The 20,062-nt window shown below is 40.5% G+C and overlaps 2 protein-coding genes across 2 annotated transcripts in view; both read left to right on the forward strand.

Moving 5' to 3' along the window:
• Positions 1 to 254: 254 nt before the first annotated feature.
• Positions 255 to 7,853, forward strand: LOC119745228 (low-density lipoprotein receptor-related protein 2-like). The gene is made up of 12 exons (XM_038221452.1): positions 255 to 450; positions 886 to 1,042; positions 1,373 to 1,590; positions 2,348 to 2,554; positions 3,607 to 3,837; positions 4,439 to 4,623; positions 4,976 to 5,109; positions 5,430 to 5,770; positions 5,955 to 6,054; positions 6,159 to 6,290; positions 7,110 to 7,190; positions 7,498 to 7,853. The coding sequence occupies exons 1-12, from the start codon at positions 334 to 336 to the stop codon at positions 7,851 to 7,853; spliced, it is 2,259 nt and encodes a 752-aa protein (XP_038077380.1). The 5' UTR covers positions 255 to 333.
• A 10,025-nt stretch (positions 7,854 to 17,878) lies between these two features.
• LOC119718791 (major facilitator superfamily domain-containing protein 6-A-like) overlaps positions 17,879 to 20,062 on the forward strand; it is a 38,396-nt gene continuing 36,212 nt past the window's right edge. The window contains exon 1 of the mRNA XM_038188213.1: positions 17,879 to 18,066. The gene's annotated coding sequence lies outside the window, so the exon portion shown is untranslated. The remainder of the gene's footprint in view (positions 18,067 to 20,062) is intronic.

Consider the following 20,062-nt stretch of genomic DNA (forward strand, 5'->3'; position numbering starts at 1 on the left):
CTTGAGATCATGAATATTTATGAATTGTCGCGCATGTTAATAGAAAAAAACATTGCACTGTTTAAAAATTCCTGCATTTCTTCAAAATTAACATGGACGTAATACAAACCATGACAATCGATTTGTGTCTAGTGAAAAATAAACACATGAACATTTACCTTTCCCTCCTGATGTTTTTGTATATAAATATAAACCATGCAGGATTTTGCATAATGAATATTCATTACCAACCAAGCGTGACTTCTGGTAGACGGTATTTGCGTATTTTAGAGGAATGCAGCGTGGTAAGGTGGTGGGCTCGCGCGGTTCCGTTCACACTTTTCCCCCGGTGGCATGGCTTACTCGCCTGGTGTTGCGCTGGTCTTGGTAATAATTTCATGTCTTTATGTACATGGTGTTCCTTTCGGATCCAAGAATGGCGACGCTGACAACTCTTCCCCGAGAATACTGGTAAGGCATAGTTTTTCGATTGGAGGCATTATAAATGACTTGTATAAAACGTGTACATGTTAAAACAGTTTAGGTGACGATTGACTGTTTCCATAAATGTGTAGCGTCGGGGGCGGGATATAGGATAAGACCGATTTTCTGAAATAAAATATACAATTTAGGAAGAAGCGTAGGCCTACGGAAATAATTTATTATCCTAATGCCTTCTACCTGGACAGTCAATCATAGCAATTATGATGGAAAGTATGAATTCAATGAAAGATTCCCACATCTGGCAATCACTTGTCACCCTGTACACAACAGCACAAGTCGTATGAGACTCAGTGGTCGAAAAAAAGCAGAAAAAAACGAAGTTCAGAAACATGTTTTAAAAAACCCACAACCTATCACCTTAGGATTTCATCTCATCGTGTGCATTTTTCTCAACCATGACAGGAATATGTCCGAGATCATCTCCTCGATGGAGGCCTGAAGAGGTTAGCGAGATCAGTAACCTCGACCCCACCCTATATTACCGAGAAGGACTCCAACTCGACATTGGATACGAATACCGATGTTAATGAGACCAAGGAGAAAACAGCGCCATTCAACGGTATGTATACTCAAAAGAATATCAACTCTCCAGCTTTAGCATTAGTAGTTCCATGCCAAACGTGTATTGTGTATTCTAAAGTGAAACAAAAGTGCTAGATCTGAACTTTGTAACGTTAGAATATAAGAAAACTAGTACAGTTTTTAATGTGTGCAGCCGGTCCATGATTTTTTTTCCGTGTAGGGCCTACGTTTCAAAATGTATGTTATTGCAAATATTTTTTTTACAAAATCACTAAACCATCAATTTTATAGCATGCACTTCAGTGCAGCTGTGTGTTAGTTTTAGCAGTCTTCTATTCAAGACTTTACTGTGTTCCCCGCAATCCAGCTTGTATACAAGACGGCGTACTGGGTTTCCACTGCCACAATAGCAGCGTCTGTCTCCGGCTGGAAAGAGTCTGCGACAGCAATCCGGACTGCGCAGGTGCGGAAGACGAGTTGCCGGAATGGTGCCCGTGTGTTGATGGCATGTTCTGCAACATCACCGACCAGTGCGTACCGAGCGAGTACGTGTGCGACGGCGATCCGAGTGACTGCGACGGTCAGGTATTGCACATAATTATGGGTAACAAAAACGTTTATCTAGAGGTACATCTTCGTCCACTCTCAGAAGTAAACGTCGAAAGGCCGATATGGAAAGAATATGGCATCCTGACGCCAATTTTCGCATTATGTATTATCTCTATAAAGATCAGTCATTTAAAAAAAAAAAGGTTGAACAAATTTGAATCTTGGATTGAATATGGCATCCTGACGCCAATTTTTGCACTATGTATTATCTCTATAAAGATCAGTCATTTAAAAAAAAAATGGTTGAACAAATTTTCTAACCAACATTGCCAAATTGGTTAGAAAAACAATGCACTCGACTGTCCATAGACTTTGTTCACAATCACAGAAGTGGCGTCTATACTACATTCTTTCTGCCGATATATTTAGCCTGTATGTAATGTGCGTAGACTTGGCTCTCAATATCATTTCTAAGTAGACCTGCGCCTGCGGTCTTGCAGTGGAAGACCTGAAATATCAAAAGAGAGGCAACAACAACAACAACAAAAACCCACAACAAATATAGGCCTTTTATTTTCAAGAGAAATGATCAGTTGAATTGAATCGGGGGAAAAAAAGTTTTCATCGGCCCATCGCTTTTAAAACTTAAAGATTCTTTCCTATATGATTTCCTAAGACTTGTGGTTGTCCTAAAACAAACTTGCAGGTTTGTTTGTTTTAATTGGGGGTTTCAGGGGCGTTTCAGAAAAAAAATAACTTGACGATAACTACATATTTGCCTTTGTCAACCCAGGATGAGCAGAATTGTGCAGAGGTCCGTTATAATTACTGCGCTGCTGACGAGTACCGTTGCCCTAACGGTCTCTGTATAGCGGACTACTGGCAATGCGATGGGCGTAACGATTGTCCTGGTGGTCAAGATGAGATGAATTGCGCCATACACACGTGCAGCCAGGGCCAATTCAGATGTGACTCGGGTGCATGTATTAAACAATCCTGGGTAAGATTTCTGCTCTGTTTTGGTTTAATGCTTTGTCAATGGACTGATCCAGTAAGCCCCTCCCACTGCGCACGTGGGCAAATTAACACGTGCTTCTCTCCAATGCCACACTGCATTTTCCTGCCGCGCGCATCACACGCGCGTGCACGCATGTCGGACTTTTGTGCACGCATGTCGGTCATAAATCATGGCTGTGATTGGTCAGAATACCATGGGGCGGTGCTTACTGGATCGGTCCATTTTGTACCATTGTATGACTTTCTCGACAAAATATAACTGTCACAAAAAGTCTGCATAACAATGACTGTTTAATTCGTTGACAACATTTAGGAACATCAAAATGCTGTGATTTTGAAAAGAATTGGAAGCCGTTAATAATCAATAGCACCACCTAATTTGAATCATATCACCACTGAAGAGCCTTTTGGACCGTAGGTGCTCGCTTCTACGAAGTAGAAGCTAATTTGAAGTACTACTATTACACCAAAACACATTGAAAACGAAACTAGAGCTGCACAAACTATTTACAGTTGGAAGTGAGAATCGAAAGGAAAGAGTCCGAAGTCAAAAGTGAATAGTGTCATTGTCGTTTATACATTTTAGAAACTTTGTTTAAATAGGCTTTTTCCTTCGGTCCAAAAATTGGGCCACCGGTATCTTTAATGATCAGAAGGAGCAATGCTCATAGCGTTTTTGGCAAGGTATGCACATCTAGAGTTTAAAAAGATGTGTGATAGCTTTGCATTGTGAGCGGTGGCAGTTTTTGAGTGTTGTCACTTTTTACTTTTTTCCAACATGGCCGCCAATATGCTTGTTAACGAATTAATTATACGTGTGTAACATGTATGTTTTTGCCGCCATTTTTAAATAAAGTGATAGCACCCAAAAAGCTGCCACTGCTGCAAAGCTATCACATCCAACTACAGGGGTGCATTTGCTTAAAATCACAATGAGCTTTATTCCCCTCATTTGAAAACCGACCAAAACCCAGTCTGATGGCCTAAAAATGTCTTTTTCGTCGTGTTACAATAAAGTTGTTGACTTATCTACAGTTGTGTGACGGGCACAGCGACTGCTTAGACGGATCGGACGAGGGGACTCCGCCATGCGAGCAGAATTGCAGATCGACGGAATACACGTGTGCGGACAAGTCGTGCATTGCTATGAGTGCAGTGTGCGACGGGCGGTACGACTGCAGTACGGGAGACGACGAGGGTGCGCAGTGCGGATGCAGCTCGCAGGAGTTTGAGTGCGCACCTGGATCGTGCATACCAAAGTCACAGGTAGGTATGAAGACCTTATAATTATCATGACGTCACATTGTTGCCACTCAATGCTGACTCAATTTGTAAATCAATATCGGTGTTTTATTTACGCGAATTTTCAAGGCGCACTTTCGACAGTTTTCACGTTCAAATCTTGATCAAACTTTAGGGGCCTACACAATCAACGACCATATATAGAAAAGAAGGTCCGCGTTGATGGCCGTAATGATGACGTCATCATATTTGTCATGTGACGTCATCTGAAAAGTACAATTTTCAAAGGTCTATGTCTAAATAATTATTTAGCCGATAGGGCTCAAATTTTGTATGTAAATAGACAGGGATGTGTTATAGGTGAAAATCGAGGTGACGTCATGATGACGTCATCACGTGTCGTGATGTTATCTTAAAGTGCAATTTTCAATTGCCTATATTTAAATAACTACTTGGCCGATTGGGTTCAAAGACAGGAATGTGATACAGGAACGTGACAATTGAAAGGACGTCATGATGACGTCATCATGGGTCATGTGACGTCATCTTAAAGGTGACGCTTCAGTTTGCGGTTACTTTGTTTTGTTTTATTAGTCACGTTGGCTGTTATTTTGCTCGTCTATAGCTATGTGACGGCCGAAGAAATTGTATCGATGGCAAGGACGAGCTCAACTGCATTACACCGACATGTCAGCGAGACGAATACAAATGTACCGGACCAGTTCATAAGTGCATCCCATTAACTTATGTGTGTGATGGAGAGTTCACGGACTGTGCGAACGGTGAAGATGAGCAAGATTGTGGATGTGGGTGAGTGTCTTGTCCTAAAGTGAGTTGTAAAAAAAAAAATGAAACGTACCAAAAACCATTTAGGCTTTATCAAAATCAGTGAGTGCGCGGGAGTCTCCTATATACCCATACCTAGCTACCCAGTCACATTTCAGTTTAAAACTTACAAGACTGACGAAAAGAACATCTGCTACATCACTGCGTGTCAGGCCAAGTACTCGAAAAGTGTTCGGAGCGTTTTAATAATATCTCGAATTTCATAAACTGAATGTGAACATTCCAAGTAACAAGTCTGATAAAGTCAAGCATTAACTTGATACCTGAACCAAACGACAATAAATTAATGTATTCGTTGGATTAATCACCGCATTAGGAATGGGGAGACGGAATGTTCGGACGGCACCACGTGCATCCAAGAAAACGAGGTTTGCAACGGCGTGGATGATTGCCCATCGGGGGATGACGAGAGGAACTGTGGGTGTCAACTCAGAGAGTATGAATGCCTGGGTAAGAGGTTGAGATATAGGAGGCGCGTTTCCATTTGTCAAAGGGAATGTACAACATTTGCTTTTGCTGCAGTTTTCAGAAATAAATGGATTTGGTGGATTAGTATGTTACAGCAAATACTTTTGCTAAAATTCCGTAACTTGAAAAGTACATGAGTGATTTGAATGATTTTTGCACTAAAAGAAAGCTTAAGAATTGGACTTTCATATCCTAGATATTGAAAGTGCTACATGCAAAACTTCACTAAAAATGGTCCCGACATTTGGGTTTCTTTTTTTTACTCACCCTGTAGTTTCATAAACATTTGATTTTGTGTTCAGATGGGTCGTGTATCCAGACGTCTGCCGTGTGCAACGGCATTGAGGACTGTACGGACGCTAGCGATGAGGCGGATTGTCCGTGTCGAGGGAACGAGTTTACTTGCCCAGGGGATGGTTCGTGTATTCCTGCCTCGGCCCTCTGTGATGGAAGGTCCGACTGCACCGATGGATCGGACGAGCGAGACTGCGGCACCGCACCACCTGTTTGCAATCCACCTGTCAATTTTCAGTGCCGGGATGAGGAATGCATCGCGAGTGAGAAAGTTTGTGACGGGAGAAACGATTGCAGTCAAGGCGAGGACGAGGTCGATTGCCCAGGATGCCCTGTCACACAGTACCAGGTGAGCAATAGACCATTATCATGTTGCGGCCGTCTTGATTTTTTTCCCTTTCAAATCAACGTACCCAAAGCGAGGCTGGAAGGAAAAATAGTCTGGTTCCTTCGGCACAAAAACATTATCAGTCAGAACTGTTATTGGATACAGGGAACATGACTGGTTTGATTTTATTCCCCGATCTTTCCAGTGCGAGTCCGGAGAATGCATCAGCAAATCTAAACTCTGTGACTTCACCATTGACTGTTTCCCTGGGAAGGAGGATGAAAACGCAGACAGATGTGGACCGAGTGAGTGCATAATTTTTTTCATTAAAAATGTTCTTTTCCCCACGCTAATGTATACTATTTGGTTGTTTTTCGAATTGCATTCTGTTTCTTGCCTCCTTTGTCAGGTTTGTGCAACTCTGGACTGGGTTTTATTTGCAACAGTGGGAAGTGCATTGCGTCATCCAAGGTCTGTGACGACATGAACGATTGCGTAGACGGAGAGGACGAAGTGGACTGTGTCACACCTCCACCTACAGGTATAATACTGCTGGGCAATGTAATTTACCCGACATTGGTACGAAATTACCTTATATTGGGTTGAATTGGGTAAAAACTGTCAAACTATCGGGAAGAATTTGCCCAAGAGTGTAGGCAGTTGATAATTCGACCAGCACACTGGTCGAATTATCGACCCATTTTGCCCAACTTTTTTACAGTGTAACAGTGTAGGAAATCCGAAGAAGATTTGAATCGAATTAATAGAGAATTGCTACTTTTTGTGGACCCAAATGTGATAATAACATCCTGCGCGAGGATATACATAGGATTTTTCTTCCAAACATTGCTTCAACCCTAAGGGCCGGGTTATTGGACCATCTCTCAGCCGGGGGGGGGGGGGGGGGGGGGGGGGGGGGGGGGGGGGGGGGGGGGGGGTCATCCCCTCCCGCCCCCTTAGATCTCGGCCATCGAGAGACGAAAAATTATGAAACTCGTAGCATGCATAGAACAACTTAATGTAAACATACCCAAGAAATGTCATGACTATAGGTTAAAGGGTTTTGGTTTTATGGCTAATTAATTATTCATATGTACAAATGGTAATTCTGCTTTGTGTACACTTCATATATGGGAACATTCAGTGTTCACGGGGCGTAGCCCGGAAAACAAATCGCTGCGCGGCAACCCATGGTCGGAATATTATGTTTTGGGTATCCAAAGATTCATAAGACTCCGGCTAAAAAGTCAGGGAAGACCCTTAGGTATTAAGTGTTAACCATACTTGAAGCCAATTGATCTATAATGGACAAACCATGCAACAGTTACTTATCCAAAAGCTTTTTTTCTCATTTTTACAGTGAATTTCGGGCCCGAAATCGAATTTTTGAAGAATGACGTGCAACAGCTTCAAGAGCAAATCACGTATGTCGATGAGAAAGGTATGTATGCTAATGAAAAATGTCAAGATCAGCTCCTCAATATGCTCCAATCTTTGGTAGCTATTATGCTTAACTTGACAAGACTGTTAAAAAAAAATATTGCTGCATTTGGCTCGCGACTCGTGGACAATTCCCGTGGCAAATAGTTGCAATACACTCCATTAAAGTGCTCGTTTTCAACCAAAACAGCGCCCTCAATAATCTTACAGGGATTTGATCGTCCTTCTTCATTGAGTGTTGATCGTCCCTCTTATTATTATTTTTGTTTGGTTAAATATAACTGAGTATTCTCTTTTGATTTCTATAGTCGATGCAATTGGGCAAAACATCGACACCTTTCAAAACGAACTCAACAACTTCGGAGACGAGCTGAACTCGCTGACGAACGAAGTCGGCCAATTGAGAGACGAGTTGCCCAACTCGGGGGAAACCGAAGCAGTGCCGACCAGACAACCCCCTGATGTGAGACCCGGTGGAGATGATGGAGGGCGCCCCGGTACCAGACCTGGCGAGAGACCGTCGGATGGGGGCGGGAGACCGTCGGGAGGTACCGATGACTCGTCACGCCCTGGGGATAGACCATCAGATGGTACTAGTAGACCGGGGGAAAGACCTGGGGGCAGACCTTCCGGGGGTGCAGGTGAGCCCTCACGACCCGGGTAGGCCGACCGAAGGCAGGTAGACCGTCCGTGGAATATTTACAGGAGACCGGGAGTTCAAGAAACCAACAATGACTAGAATGGCTGACAGGCCCTAACTGGAGTATATGTACTTTACTGTTTAAATGAAAGATTAACAATAACATAATTCCAGTTTCAAAGAAACAGGGAATCAACAAATAAAAAAAATTCAAACGCTATTTTGAAAAATATGATTCGTGTGATTGTTAACGTTATATAGGGTCAAATCACTGATTTAAGTCTTGCTAGTTGATCATTTTAATTGTATGTCCCTAGTAAACAGGATCGGTAGGCGCGCTAGATATGTGAAACATACGCATCAAAACACATGGAATAAATTAAATTAACATATGTCTATTTATGCAAAATAGGAATACACAACATCGGTTCAGTACTCAAAATCAGAACATTTCGATATGTTCTTAATAGTTCAGTATGTCTATTATTGTTTTAAATAAAATACTTCAAAATCAATTAGGCCCAAATGGCCTTCGAAATTCCTTTCAATCTCCGGCCTTGCACGTCTGTAGAGTGGTTTTTATTTTTATTCCCAGATTACTTCATGTTTTTCTGTGTTTAATTCTCCGAATGTTCTATGTCAGTATAGCCTTCGAATGATATTGTTACAATCTACCCTCGATGATGGCTACCATGCTTTAAGTTCTTTATTGTAGTAGCCGCCACATCGCTATAGCAAAGACTGATGTGCTTCTGAAATGAACGTGCTCTTGTATTCGGATACATGAGCTATGGTTGAAGACCATTTCATATGTTACTTTAAATATATATATATAAACTAGGGTATCGTCTTGGGACAGATTTTCCATGCACCGACTGGATACGTTACGAATATTCTGGCATGAAAATATAATTATCATTTTCCAGTTTGCTAGTTTGTGCAACGGCGCGTCCTGTGTCTAGCATTTAGAATGTTACCAGATGTGTTTTATAGCGATCATGCACCTGATGTGCCTCCAGGGAGAGATTCATGCATAAAACAACTGTGTAGAGAAACACCTGTCGCTAAAAGCCAAAAAATATTGAAGAGCTGCCTGATACGTTTATGAATGGTAAGTAGGCGCTTGGCATATCTAGGTTCTGATAAATTTACTAGAAATGGAATAATTATGTGCGAATCACGAGTTTAAAGTTATCTTTGCTTTTTGTGTAAGCGTTTGGAACTGGATGTCTTTACGTTTGCAATATGTCATTAAATTATCAATTAGGTTACTGCTAGCGGGAATATACAACATTTTCTTTTGCTGTACTTTTCAGAAATGGATGGATTTGGGGGTTAAGCATTACATTGTTACACTGACTTTTTAAACGTTTGTGTTCGTAGATGCAGATAAACAAAATCAAGAAAAACAACCATGCTCATGCAGTCTGGCTTCCTGACCCCAATTCAGATCAAACAGAGCAATTTATCCTAGACGTCGGGGAATTGTAAGGTCGGGAACCTATCTAGCTGGCATGTACCCGTGCATATATAGAGGTGTGTAACCAATTGCAAACAAAATGCGGACTAACTAAATATGGTTAAATCGGGGGCGGTATAATTTAAAAAAAAAAAAAAACATTTTTTTTTTCAAACTGGAATCTGATACAAACATTTCACGTTTGTTGAAAATGTCAGCACACCAGACGCCATAATTTTGCTTTAGACTGTGATTCACTAAAAGTCCAGTAAGGTATTTCGTAATAATTTGGTATTTTTTTTATGTTTGCATGTGTTGTATAAATTCCCTTTAAAACTTGGTTGAATCAAACTGGTTGAGCATTTCGTTTATGATTACTTGGAGTACAAACAGGTGCAATTAGATGGACTTCAACAATGATGAATTGGGATGTTCTCAGCCTCATGCGTTCAATTAATTAGCATGCCAATTAGAATAACTACACTGTCTGATTTGGTGCTGTTTTGTTTGAACCGATATCATAAGGCGTTGGCGACAGTTAATTTCTGTCATCTCTTATTGCATGGATTCTGCTGAAGTGGTGACCCCGAGTCACAACTTCCGGTTGCATGCAGACGAAGATTGCTCACGGAAGCTATGGGCATCATTCATAGAGGTAACATCCTCACGTTATATATTTTCGGTGGGCGTATTAGCGAAGAGTGCATGCTACCTCCTTCCCAGGGTTCACACCTGTCGCCACGATCGATCTGAAACCTTCATCATCCTTTCCTAATTTGGAAGAAAAACGACCGATGACGTATTCTCGTCAACCCTCGCGTAGCCCGTTCTTACAACAGCGTGATTGATATGCAAATAGTGGGCTCACCACTGCTTCTAATTTAACTGTCAAAGCGGCCACAGCGCCGCTTTATTGCTTTCGTCTAAACAAAACAAAAACTACGGGATCACGTTGTTTTAGAGAAGTGATCGGGCCGTGGATCGGTGTGTCATTCCCGTAAAATCGGGCCACCGTGAGATATTGATAGGCTTACTCTGTCGAAGCGAAGAGTTTCCTGATGGGAAGAGTTTTTGTGTGTGTGTGAGAGCTAGTCGTAATAAAGGTGCCAGCGATTGACTCGGCAACGCGACATGAAATACGCGTTATTTAGAAATCGTCGGATCTAAAGTCTGTGCAAATAAATCCAACCGATATACGCCAGTTGACATTATCGTGCTTACAGATGTACATGAATGCTGGCAGGGGAGCACGCGCTTGATGCTGTTAATTGCAATATTCGCGGGAAAGTCACAACATTTTCACTGCTAGAAGCAAAATGGCGTAATATCTAAAACGCGAGAGGGACTGTTGAATTTCTTTTATTATTCCACCCAGAAGAAGAACAAGTGCGAGCGCACAATAAGTATGGACGCCTTGCATTAATGTCTTGCATGACATGATTGTGCTTTCAAACAAGCCCGGGCCGCCCACTCGAAAATCACTCCTGCAAATTGACCAAATAGAAATGTTACAAACATTTTTTTTAAAGTATTTAATTTCTTTTGTTTGCTTTTTTTCTTGTTAATTAAAATTTGGTGGTTATATTCTATTGAAAACTTAAGGGCTTGTTTTTGATCAATTGTCCGGAGACAGACATATGCAAAATAGACGCGCATGCGCATCGATCGAGACAAAGCCCGTTTTGGATAGCTTTCGTCAAGAGTGCATTTACTGACGACGGCATGGCATTTTGTCAAATTTTCGTCAAAAATGTTTTGGTAAATTTTCGGGGACAGACAGAAAGACAGACAGACAGACCGACCACCAAGTGACATGTAGAAGCTCCTGCTAGAGCTTAAAAAGTTAGAGGAAGAAGGGGGCTCGTTTCATTTCTTAGCGGAAACTTTCATTTAATAAAAAAATTAGTATTTTGACCATGAACCCCTGAACAAATCATATCATGAGCAAGAAAGTTGTTAAGCTTTAAAGACTAATTGCTATAATATCGAAGTTTCCCCGCACTGTGGTGCGAACGTGGTCGACATTAGGTGACTAATGCAGGCTCACTGAATCCTTTTATGCAAAGCTTTCAAGGGTAGCCGATATTTTTACTGCACCCGGCCAGGCACATAACACATAGCGCGTTATGTCACCCCCAAGACATGAAATATGATTCATTAACCGCCTACTATCAATTACAAAAAAAATCACATGATTGATATGCACTATGTGTTGCTTTTAGCCGCCAAAAAAACCATTACGCATTTCACAGAGCGCGACCAACCTTTGAAAATCACTTTGCGCTATGCAGAGTGGAAACTCGTGCACTCTTCCCGCCATTTTATTTCTGCCTTCAGTAATGCAATGTCGGGGCCCTTCCCAGGAGCAGCGCAGTAACGATGCAATATGGTGACTTGATTAAGATTGATAGACGGTGGGCAGCTTGGAAATGAGGTTGTAATTTGTCTCTGGGTCGATCTCAGTGACTCAGTCTAATTCCTTCCATTGATGTTTTCCCAATTAGCCCGATCGAGAAGTCCGGAAGTTCAGACCGTGCGTGATGCATAGTAAAGTATAGTGCATTAAAATCAGGCGGAGGAGGAAAAACAAACCTAAGGTCACTTTTCGATGACTGTGGAGCATTGGAAGAAATTTAATTGCTTTAATATGAGATTTGCGGTGGTAAATTGGAATCAGAGATCACCGGACGTCGGGTTCATTTTGAAGAACAGCGATTTCCAGTCGATACCGCATATTTGCACTTGAAAAGATATCAGGTGGAAGTTGCTGAATTCTGTGTACATTACATGCGTAGTCCATTTAACTACCATTAACTGTGGGTGAACTGCCTTGCGTTGGTAATCTAAAAGGTTCAATAATTACTCAATTATTTAAGTTATGGGAAAGGTTGGTTTGGTGTGAACATTTTGACAGCTAAACTAAACTACATATTGATTACTTCACTGTTACTTGTTTTACCTTTATTACAGGAATTACGACGACAGAAATCGTTAAATCATTAAAAGCACGCATGGATACATGATCGAAATTTATTAAATTAACTGCTTCCGATGGCGCTACAATTCCAGGCTTACACCTGATGTTTATTATACAAAATTTATGACTTTCGATTCTTTTGCGGTTTTCTCACCGTTTGTTCAAATTATTTATTAGCCTTACGCGCAATGTTAGAATAATTTACAAGTATTAGTGTAACTAGTACGAACACGCATGACTTGTTCCCCCGTACGTTTGCTTTGGAGTCTGAATTCGAAAATTGTGACATTTTGCAGGAAGGCTTCGAACATTGACAGGAAACTAAGTCAAAATTCTGCACCAGGATCAGGGCATTCAGAGAGAGGGGAACTATATAGGCTACAGTGTGAGTAAAAAAAAAAGGAAACCTTAATGGTGCCCTCTATTTTTGTAAAGAATTTCTGCATGTAGCGTTTTTCAAATCTAGGATGTGAAAGCCCAAATTATTAAGCTTTCTTTTAGTGAAAGAATCATTAGGCCTAAAATCGCTCATGTACTTTTCCAGCTATGGAATTGTGAACACAAACACTGGTTTTTTTTTTACCTTGTCCACGGATCACATTTAAGGTACGTTATAATTCAGTAAAAAGGAAACCATGTCGTTTCCTGAAAATGATATCAGAATAATCGCATGTCTCCGGGGCAGCCAAGGAGAAGGCAGAGCAAGACATTAAACTCTTGACATTGTAAAGCATGTTATTTTAACATTGGAAGCGGCAGGTTTTTTAAATAAATGTTATGATAATTGCTAGTTATCATGGTTGTGAGAGTGTTCTGATGGTTTTTGTTGGGTATTTGAATAGTTTTCGTTTTCCTGAAATATAATCTTCCTTTATTGTGATCCGAGGACAAAGTTTTAAAAAAAACCGGTGTTTGTGATCAAATTCCATAACTAGAAAAGCACGTGAGCGATTTGAATGATCTTTCACTGAAAGAAAGTTTATTAATTGGGCTTTCATATCCTAGATTTGGAAAGCGCTACATGCAGAACGTCTTTAAAACAACAACAACAATAACAACAACAACAACAAGGGGCACCTTTTGGTTTTCCCTTTTCACCCACCCTGTTCAGTTTTTACAGACAGAATGGGGTGCTGCGTAGAACTAATACACAATAAGGAAAATAGTCCTGACCAATAGTTCTTGGCCGAATTTTCGGACTAGTGTCCTTCTTCAGGGCGTAGGTTGCAACTTACGCCCTGAAGAGGACACCAGTCTAAAAATTTCGGCCAAGAACTACTGGTGAGCACTACTTTAATTTGTATTTTACTAGGCCTATACAGTTACCACTTTCCGTAAAACAATTTCCCATTAGAGCACATTACCCAGCCACATGGTTATTATAGTTGACACATTTTTTGCTTTCAATTCCCGAGGCGTACTTTGCCCTTTCATAAAGATTCAATAAATTAATATATGACTTCGTATTACGTCAATTCCATAATGATCCAAAAATGCCATGATAAAACACTTCATTCCAGCCTGAAAATCCATTATCCGTATCAATACTGCGTGTTTGTACGGCTAATGGAACCAGACATGCGTTCACTACAATTATAGACGGTGGCCGTCTGCGAAACTACTCATGTGGAAATGTAAATTTGGACCAATCTTTCTGTTAGGATACAGCATACCGTAAGAACCCAACAGGTTGATTAGAGTACGGCTGTTAAGTGATTTTCCCGCGTTTATTTTTTGTTCTTCTTCATCTAAATTAAAAGAGATGTCCCCGTGTTAGTTCCGTTCGGTGCGGTGCAGGCGTGGGCGGATGGATATGGATCAAAGTTTACCTAGCCATCCTCAGGGTGCCAACAATCCGAAGTCAAAGCCGGTTGCAATTAATTCATCAAATGACTAAGCCCATATTACCTGCGCTTGGCCTTGATGGTGATGACGGTCCGAGAAGCTTATTCTGGCGTCGGATTAATTCTCGCGATGATTGAACATTATTGATTGCACGACGCAAACACCGCTCCTTTGATATAATTGTGATTGAGTTTAGGTACTTAATCATGTATGAATGTTTTCTTCGTACAGACATTATATTATTTTCTACATAGAGGTCTCTTTGGGACTTTGTACCTTTCATCATTATAACATGCGCTTTGCAACATGTGCTAAATGTTCCTCGTAGAATCTGTCTGATCTCGGATGGTTGAAGGTTGAACTCAGTGCTCTGTCTGGCTAGTTGTATTTTGGATATGCATCGTTATAACGACAAAACCGCAACCCCAAACTCATGAGAGTTTTTCGTAATCCTGTTATCGTGGTGCCTATTTCGTTTATCGATCTTAATTTCTGTCACGTCTTTAGTAAGGGGAACGTATCCTGCTTGTTGCAGGTACATGTATTTCAATTGATCATAACTATCGTACATTTCACAACCAAAAAATAGAGAAGAAAAAAATAACCGCAGCAATGACAAACTTATTTTGAACTAATTCTAGTTCTCTCAATCTTGTAATGATTTTCATTTCCTACCGCTGCTCCCCATCAAATCAGATTGTAAAAAAGGGTTTATTCATCTGGAAAAGAAACATCGAACATAAATTTAATCATTGCCAACAAACATCGCGATCGAGTGTTTCTCTCAAGGAAATCACATTAAAGGTGTTTATAGAGAATCAATGTATTTATTGTTGGTGATGAGGCAAAGTAGTACAGAGTGTGACGTTTGTCCTCCATCGATGAATGAGATTCTGGGAACTTATAACCGCCCCCACAGCCCGCCCCCACCGGCCAGTTAAATGGGTATAAGAGTCAACGTGTGTAATTGTCGAATCACCACGTCTATTGAGCATGACTGTATACTTCCGACGTGACTCGGTGAAACTTTGGAAGTCCGTCTCGCATCTCTGAGAGCCCTGTAGCACTGTCTTGTCTCTCCTTCCGTGTGTACAAGTACACACAGACATGTCTTTGTGTCTTGACTGGCATATCGTCTCCTTTCCCCCATCTCAATTACAAGCTTCCTCCCTAAGGCTGTCGATCATTCTCCTTCACTCCTCTCCATCTCGACACATCATCAACATCATCAAGCCTCCTGGAGGAATCTAAACAAACATTGCATGGAAGCAGCTTGGCCAACGCTCACCTGATAATACTAAGCATAACCTCAAAACAACAAGTGATGTGGAATTAGGACTTAGAATTTACAAGGGTTTTAGGTAGAATTCGTGGATTTAATTAGTTTGAAGTTCACCTTGCAATTAACGGAAACCCTCGATTTTTGTTTTGGTTTTCAATTATATTTCTTTCTGGTTATGAAACCAATGATTCACACGCCATTCAAAACAATTCCACAACGACCTTTTCTGAAAAAAATAAATTACAAAATGGCGGATGTTTTGCTAACAGTGTGCAAAATAAATTCAACTTCTAGTTTATTTTTGACCAAAAAATGGAGATCGATTTGCAGTGCTGTCATTCTCGGTCTGCCTTCGAAAGCTCCAATGGCTAGCGCGTCCGGTAAAAAAAAAGACCTTTCGAAACACCCATGCTTGTCCGTTAATTTCAGTTTCAAAATTATGATGTATTTCACAGTAGCTAGCGCAAGACAGAGTTTTTTCCAACTAGCTGGTAAACCTTGAAAAAAAAAACAATTGTTAGTTCAAAGTATTTTTTCTGGACGTTTTGTGATATTTGTTTTTGATGATTAAAAGAGACGTTCAAAGCAGGTAAGGTCTTTCATGTATGAACAAAAATGAAGCATCAATTGATAATTATATACATTTGGTTATGAAACGTGTACTGTATCGATAAACCAGATTTCCAACGATTTCCCGGAAACACTTGTCATGGCTTTTAGCTATAAAAGGGTAGTGAGATTACCTTGCAGTTAAAAATAATCTCGCTATTTGAAAATTAAAGATAAAATAAACACATTTTTAAGGTTCGACTTTCTTTTCTTTTTTACAGCTGACACAAACATGAATAAAATGAATATGTTTTAAGCTGTGTTATTTTAACTTTCGACTTTTCATCACATGTCAATTATTTACGTAAAGGCTTGTTTAATCTGCTAGTGGGCAGGTATATCACTCAGTACCTCAGGCCGGGGTTGGTCAGCCATGCACACCCAATGATTTCAAGCTGTGTAACGGTGTAGCCACACGCACCAACACCCAACCATTCCATCATTTATCGCCAGCACAAATTACTGAACGAGCCAGTGGCGCGCGTAATGCTTCCCGCGTTTTTTTTCCCCGCCTTTTTTTTCGCCCGGATCACGCACACGTACAGTGTTTCCCGGAGTTCTGCTGCTGTTTATGACTTTGAATTTTCATATTTCGGTGAGCAACCGAGGAGAAATGAATATCGACTGTGAGATAGTTCCTGTTGGTCTCCGATGGAATGAACTCGGCTCCCAAAGTGGCACGAAAGTCGGATGTCCCAATCAGTGTTAGCAACGCAACTTATTTCTATGTATTATTGGGGGGGGGGGGTGTTTAAGCCGCTGACCAGAATTTCATCCAGTTTAGCAGTAGGCTCATCATATCAATTCGTGTGTGTCGTGTGTTTGTTTTACCACAAAATAATGATTGATTCCATCCTTAAATTAACTAGAAGCACTCAGAGAGCGCAAACCTCCGCCAATGCTAAGCAATCCCCACCATATTGCCAGTACACCCAAAAGAAATACTCCCATAAATTTGTAAGAATCCTTAAAAAAAAATCTTGCATCTAGACCGAGATCCGGATCACTTCCAAAATCTAATCGATTTGTACATGTAGCAAGGACCACCCCTAAATAAGTTGAGTTATCCTGTTAAAAGACTAACCAACCAACCAACAACAAACAAACAAACACCCCAACTACTCGAATCCGATGTAAAACATACCTTCTTTGCGGAATTTACAAACACATAATTGCCAGTTTTAAACCTGTGAATAAGCGAACTCGTTATAGTATTTATTATTTCAACACTTGTTTATCGATTTGAAGAAATGTTTTCGCACTTTGAAGATTTGAAACTTTACTCTTGTAAAGATTCTCCCTTCGGAAATTTTATAATCAACAATTTCATGGAATTGGTTAACAACGGTTGGTAAGGGACTCGACTCGGTTTAGCACAATACGACAGGCTGGACATCTCAATTTGAAATTAACAGAGATTTTGCTCGAAACCACTACGTCAAACAGGAAGGAGAAACCTAGATTGAAATATGTAATATCATTTGCGAGTTGAGTTGAGAAAGCAGTGCTTCCGGCCTATATTCAATTTTTGGAGCTTCGTTTGGCGTCTTTTCTCCTGCTCTTTTCAAAATGCAATAGAGAGCTGGAAAGCATGTCAGAAATGCGTGCACTGGACCTAATTTTATGAATCTAGACGTCGACTTTCACTGGCTATACGCCGGAAGAAATCAATTGCGAGAAAAGCTCATTCTGTCATCAAGAGCAAATGGAATTTGCGATCGGGATAAGATCCACAGAGTGCAGGGGTAATGCTACGAGAGAACAATACATGGAACTTGCCATTCAGAACACGCCGTTAGCTAGCTGACGCATGGTATGCAGCTAATAGCGTAAAAGCCCACAAATTGTGGTGATTAGGAGCACATGGGCCGAGAAAATCAAAGTGGACTACCGCGCATTTTTGTTCGCTTACCATCCGGCCCTGCATGGTTGACAGGTAACGGACGAGTGCGATACTCGAGAAGGTTTCAGCGCGTGTACGGTACGACCAGACGGATTGGTGTAGCCAACAGATTCCGCTATTCACATTGGAAGAGGTTTAGGCGCGCTGCTCTGCAAATTTGAGGTAAGTGGAAGTTTCACTAATGTTGTGTGAACGTTTCTGGTTGTATGTTTTTACAAGCTTCAGTCAAAGTGGGTGTCATGATTCATTGTGAGTTCAATTCAGCAACAGACGTGGATATAAACAGTAAATTGTGTAACACTGTAACCTGTACTAACACACCCATGTTTGTTTTACATACGCTATGTGGACATTCCTTTCTTTCCGTGTAGTTAAGAAAACTCGGTACAAAAATAACTTTACTTAAACTGTGAAAACTCTTTCAACCCCATTTTTTTTTGATTTCCTTGAATGTTTCTCTTCATTCTGCGACCCTAACCCTAACCCAAATAACCTTAACCCGAAAATGCCTCTAAACCTGTTTTCCAAAGAGGGCGAAACGTTATGTGGACACGGCTTAGTCCACATAACGTCAACACAACCTGCATTATGTGGACATCTTTTGTTCACATGTCCACATAGTGACTGTAAGACAAACTCACCAAATCTTTGCTGTATTTAATCACTACAAATAAATACAAGCGTGAACAACAATTCAGAATGTTGAAAAGATTATCAAGTGGAGGGCGCCGCTTGCGATCGCTAGAATTAAATATCATAAGTCGTCTTGACATACAGAAACCATACTGCATTTTCATTTCATGATATCACTTTTCTGTGTATCTATAGGAAGGGGCAGTAAAGCATTGTATTCTGTGGTGGAGAGAAAGAGTAAAGTGAACGGATTGTTAAACTTTGCAGATAAACAAAAAAAGTTATTAAAAATATATAATATTTGGAGACCTTGAAAGGTCACCGTAGGGCTGTTAATTTACAAGTCTTGAACTTGTTTACAAATTCTCAAATTCCTAACCATATACCTCCATTACTTTGTGGTGAGACATGTGAATAATTTCTCCAATTTTTCAATGTCTTTCTGGAGTCGATGACAGTGATTTAAATTATTCAGTTGAATCGATATCATGATCCCTAATATCTTCCGGTGATGGCATTTATGTCTCCTGGCCCGGAAGACATTATTATCCCTCTAAATCCCATCTTTCTATATTGATGTCTTTACGCATTGCTTCTCTTTGTCTCGAGAACAGAGACGTGTATTAATTATGAGTATCCTTGAATATTACATCGTTCATTGGCCTATTGAAGTAGCACTTTGCGAAGCATGTCCCTCATCATAATGTCGATTTATTTGAACAGTTGTCCATGCCGAATGCAATGAAAGATAATAATGATATTTTCCATATCATGATCAGCTGCACGTGACTGTGCATTTCAACCATTGCTGTTTATCGCTGAGTTAATTTCATCTTCATATAAAAAGTGGCAAAGAAACCGTTTTACACATATTGGATATAATATACACACAGAGATGTTTACGTTAATACGTAGTGTGGACATTCCTTTGTTTTCGTGTAGTAAAGAAAAACCTGTGAAAAAACTCATTTTACTCACATTGTGAAAACTCTTTCAACCCAATTTTTTTCTATGATTCTCTTTAGTGTTTCTCTTCAATTTGTCACTGATAAACGTAACCCAAAATGCCTCTAATTAAACCTGTAGAGGGGGGAACACTGTGTGGACGTGGGCAAGTCCACACAACGTCGCTGCTACCTGTTTTATGTGGACCTCTTTTGTTCGGAAGTCCACACAGTGAATGTAATGCTTGTACATGACACACAGTCCTGTAGTTTTCTGAGTTTGTTTGGCGCTTCCGCAAACTCCGTAGGCCTTTTACACACACACACAAAACATTTGTTGGTATTGTTGTCTACTTTATCGGTCATATACATTATGAAATAATTATATGCCAGATATTTCCGGTGGCAAAAAAGGTATTATTAACCTTTGCGGTTGTGCATATCCACTGCCACTTTAATTCTGTGTAAATGTTATAATTATTGTCTGTACTTAATTTAATGGTTAATTGAAGCAGAATGTTTTGAAACAATGCGAAAGCTATACTTCTTCAGAAAGTCCACTTGTATTACCAAGGTTTGCT

Source organism: Patiria miniata, unplaced genomic scaffold (assembly GCF_015706575.1).
Source record: "Patiria miniata isolate m_02_andy unplaced genomic scaffold, ASM1570657v1 HiC_scaffold_7, whole genome shotgun sequence".
In the NCBI taxonomy this organism is placed as follows: Eukaryota; Metazoa; Echinodermata; class Asteroidea; order Valvatida; family Asterinidae; genus Patiria; species Patiria miniata.

Excerpts from the sequence above, each read along its gene's own strand:
- LOC119745228 (XM_038221452.1), top strand. The coding sequence starts at position 334 with ATGGCTTACTCGCCTGGTGTTGCGCTGGTCTTGGTAATAATTTCATGT. Across the intron at positions 3,838-4,438 it reads CGTGCATACCAAAGTCACAG|CTATGTGACGGCCGAAGAAA; the intron begins GTAGGTATGAAG and ends GCTCGTCTATAG. Across the intron at positions 5,771-5,954 it reads GCCCTGTCACACAGTACCAG|TGCGAGTCCGGAGAATGCAT; the intron begins GTGAGCAATAGA and ends CGATCTTTCCAG.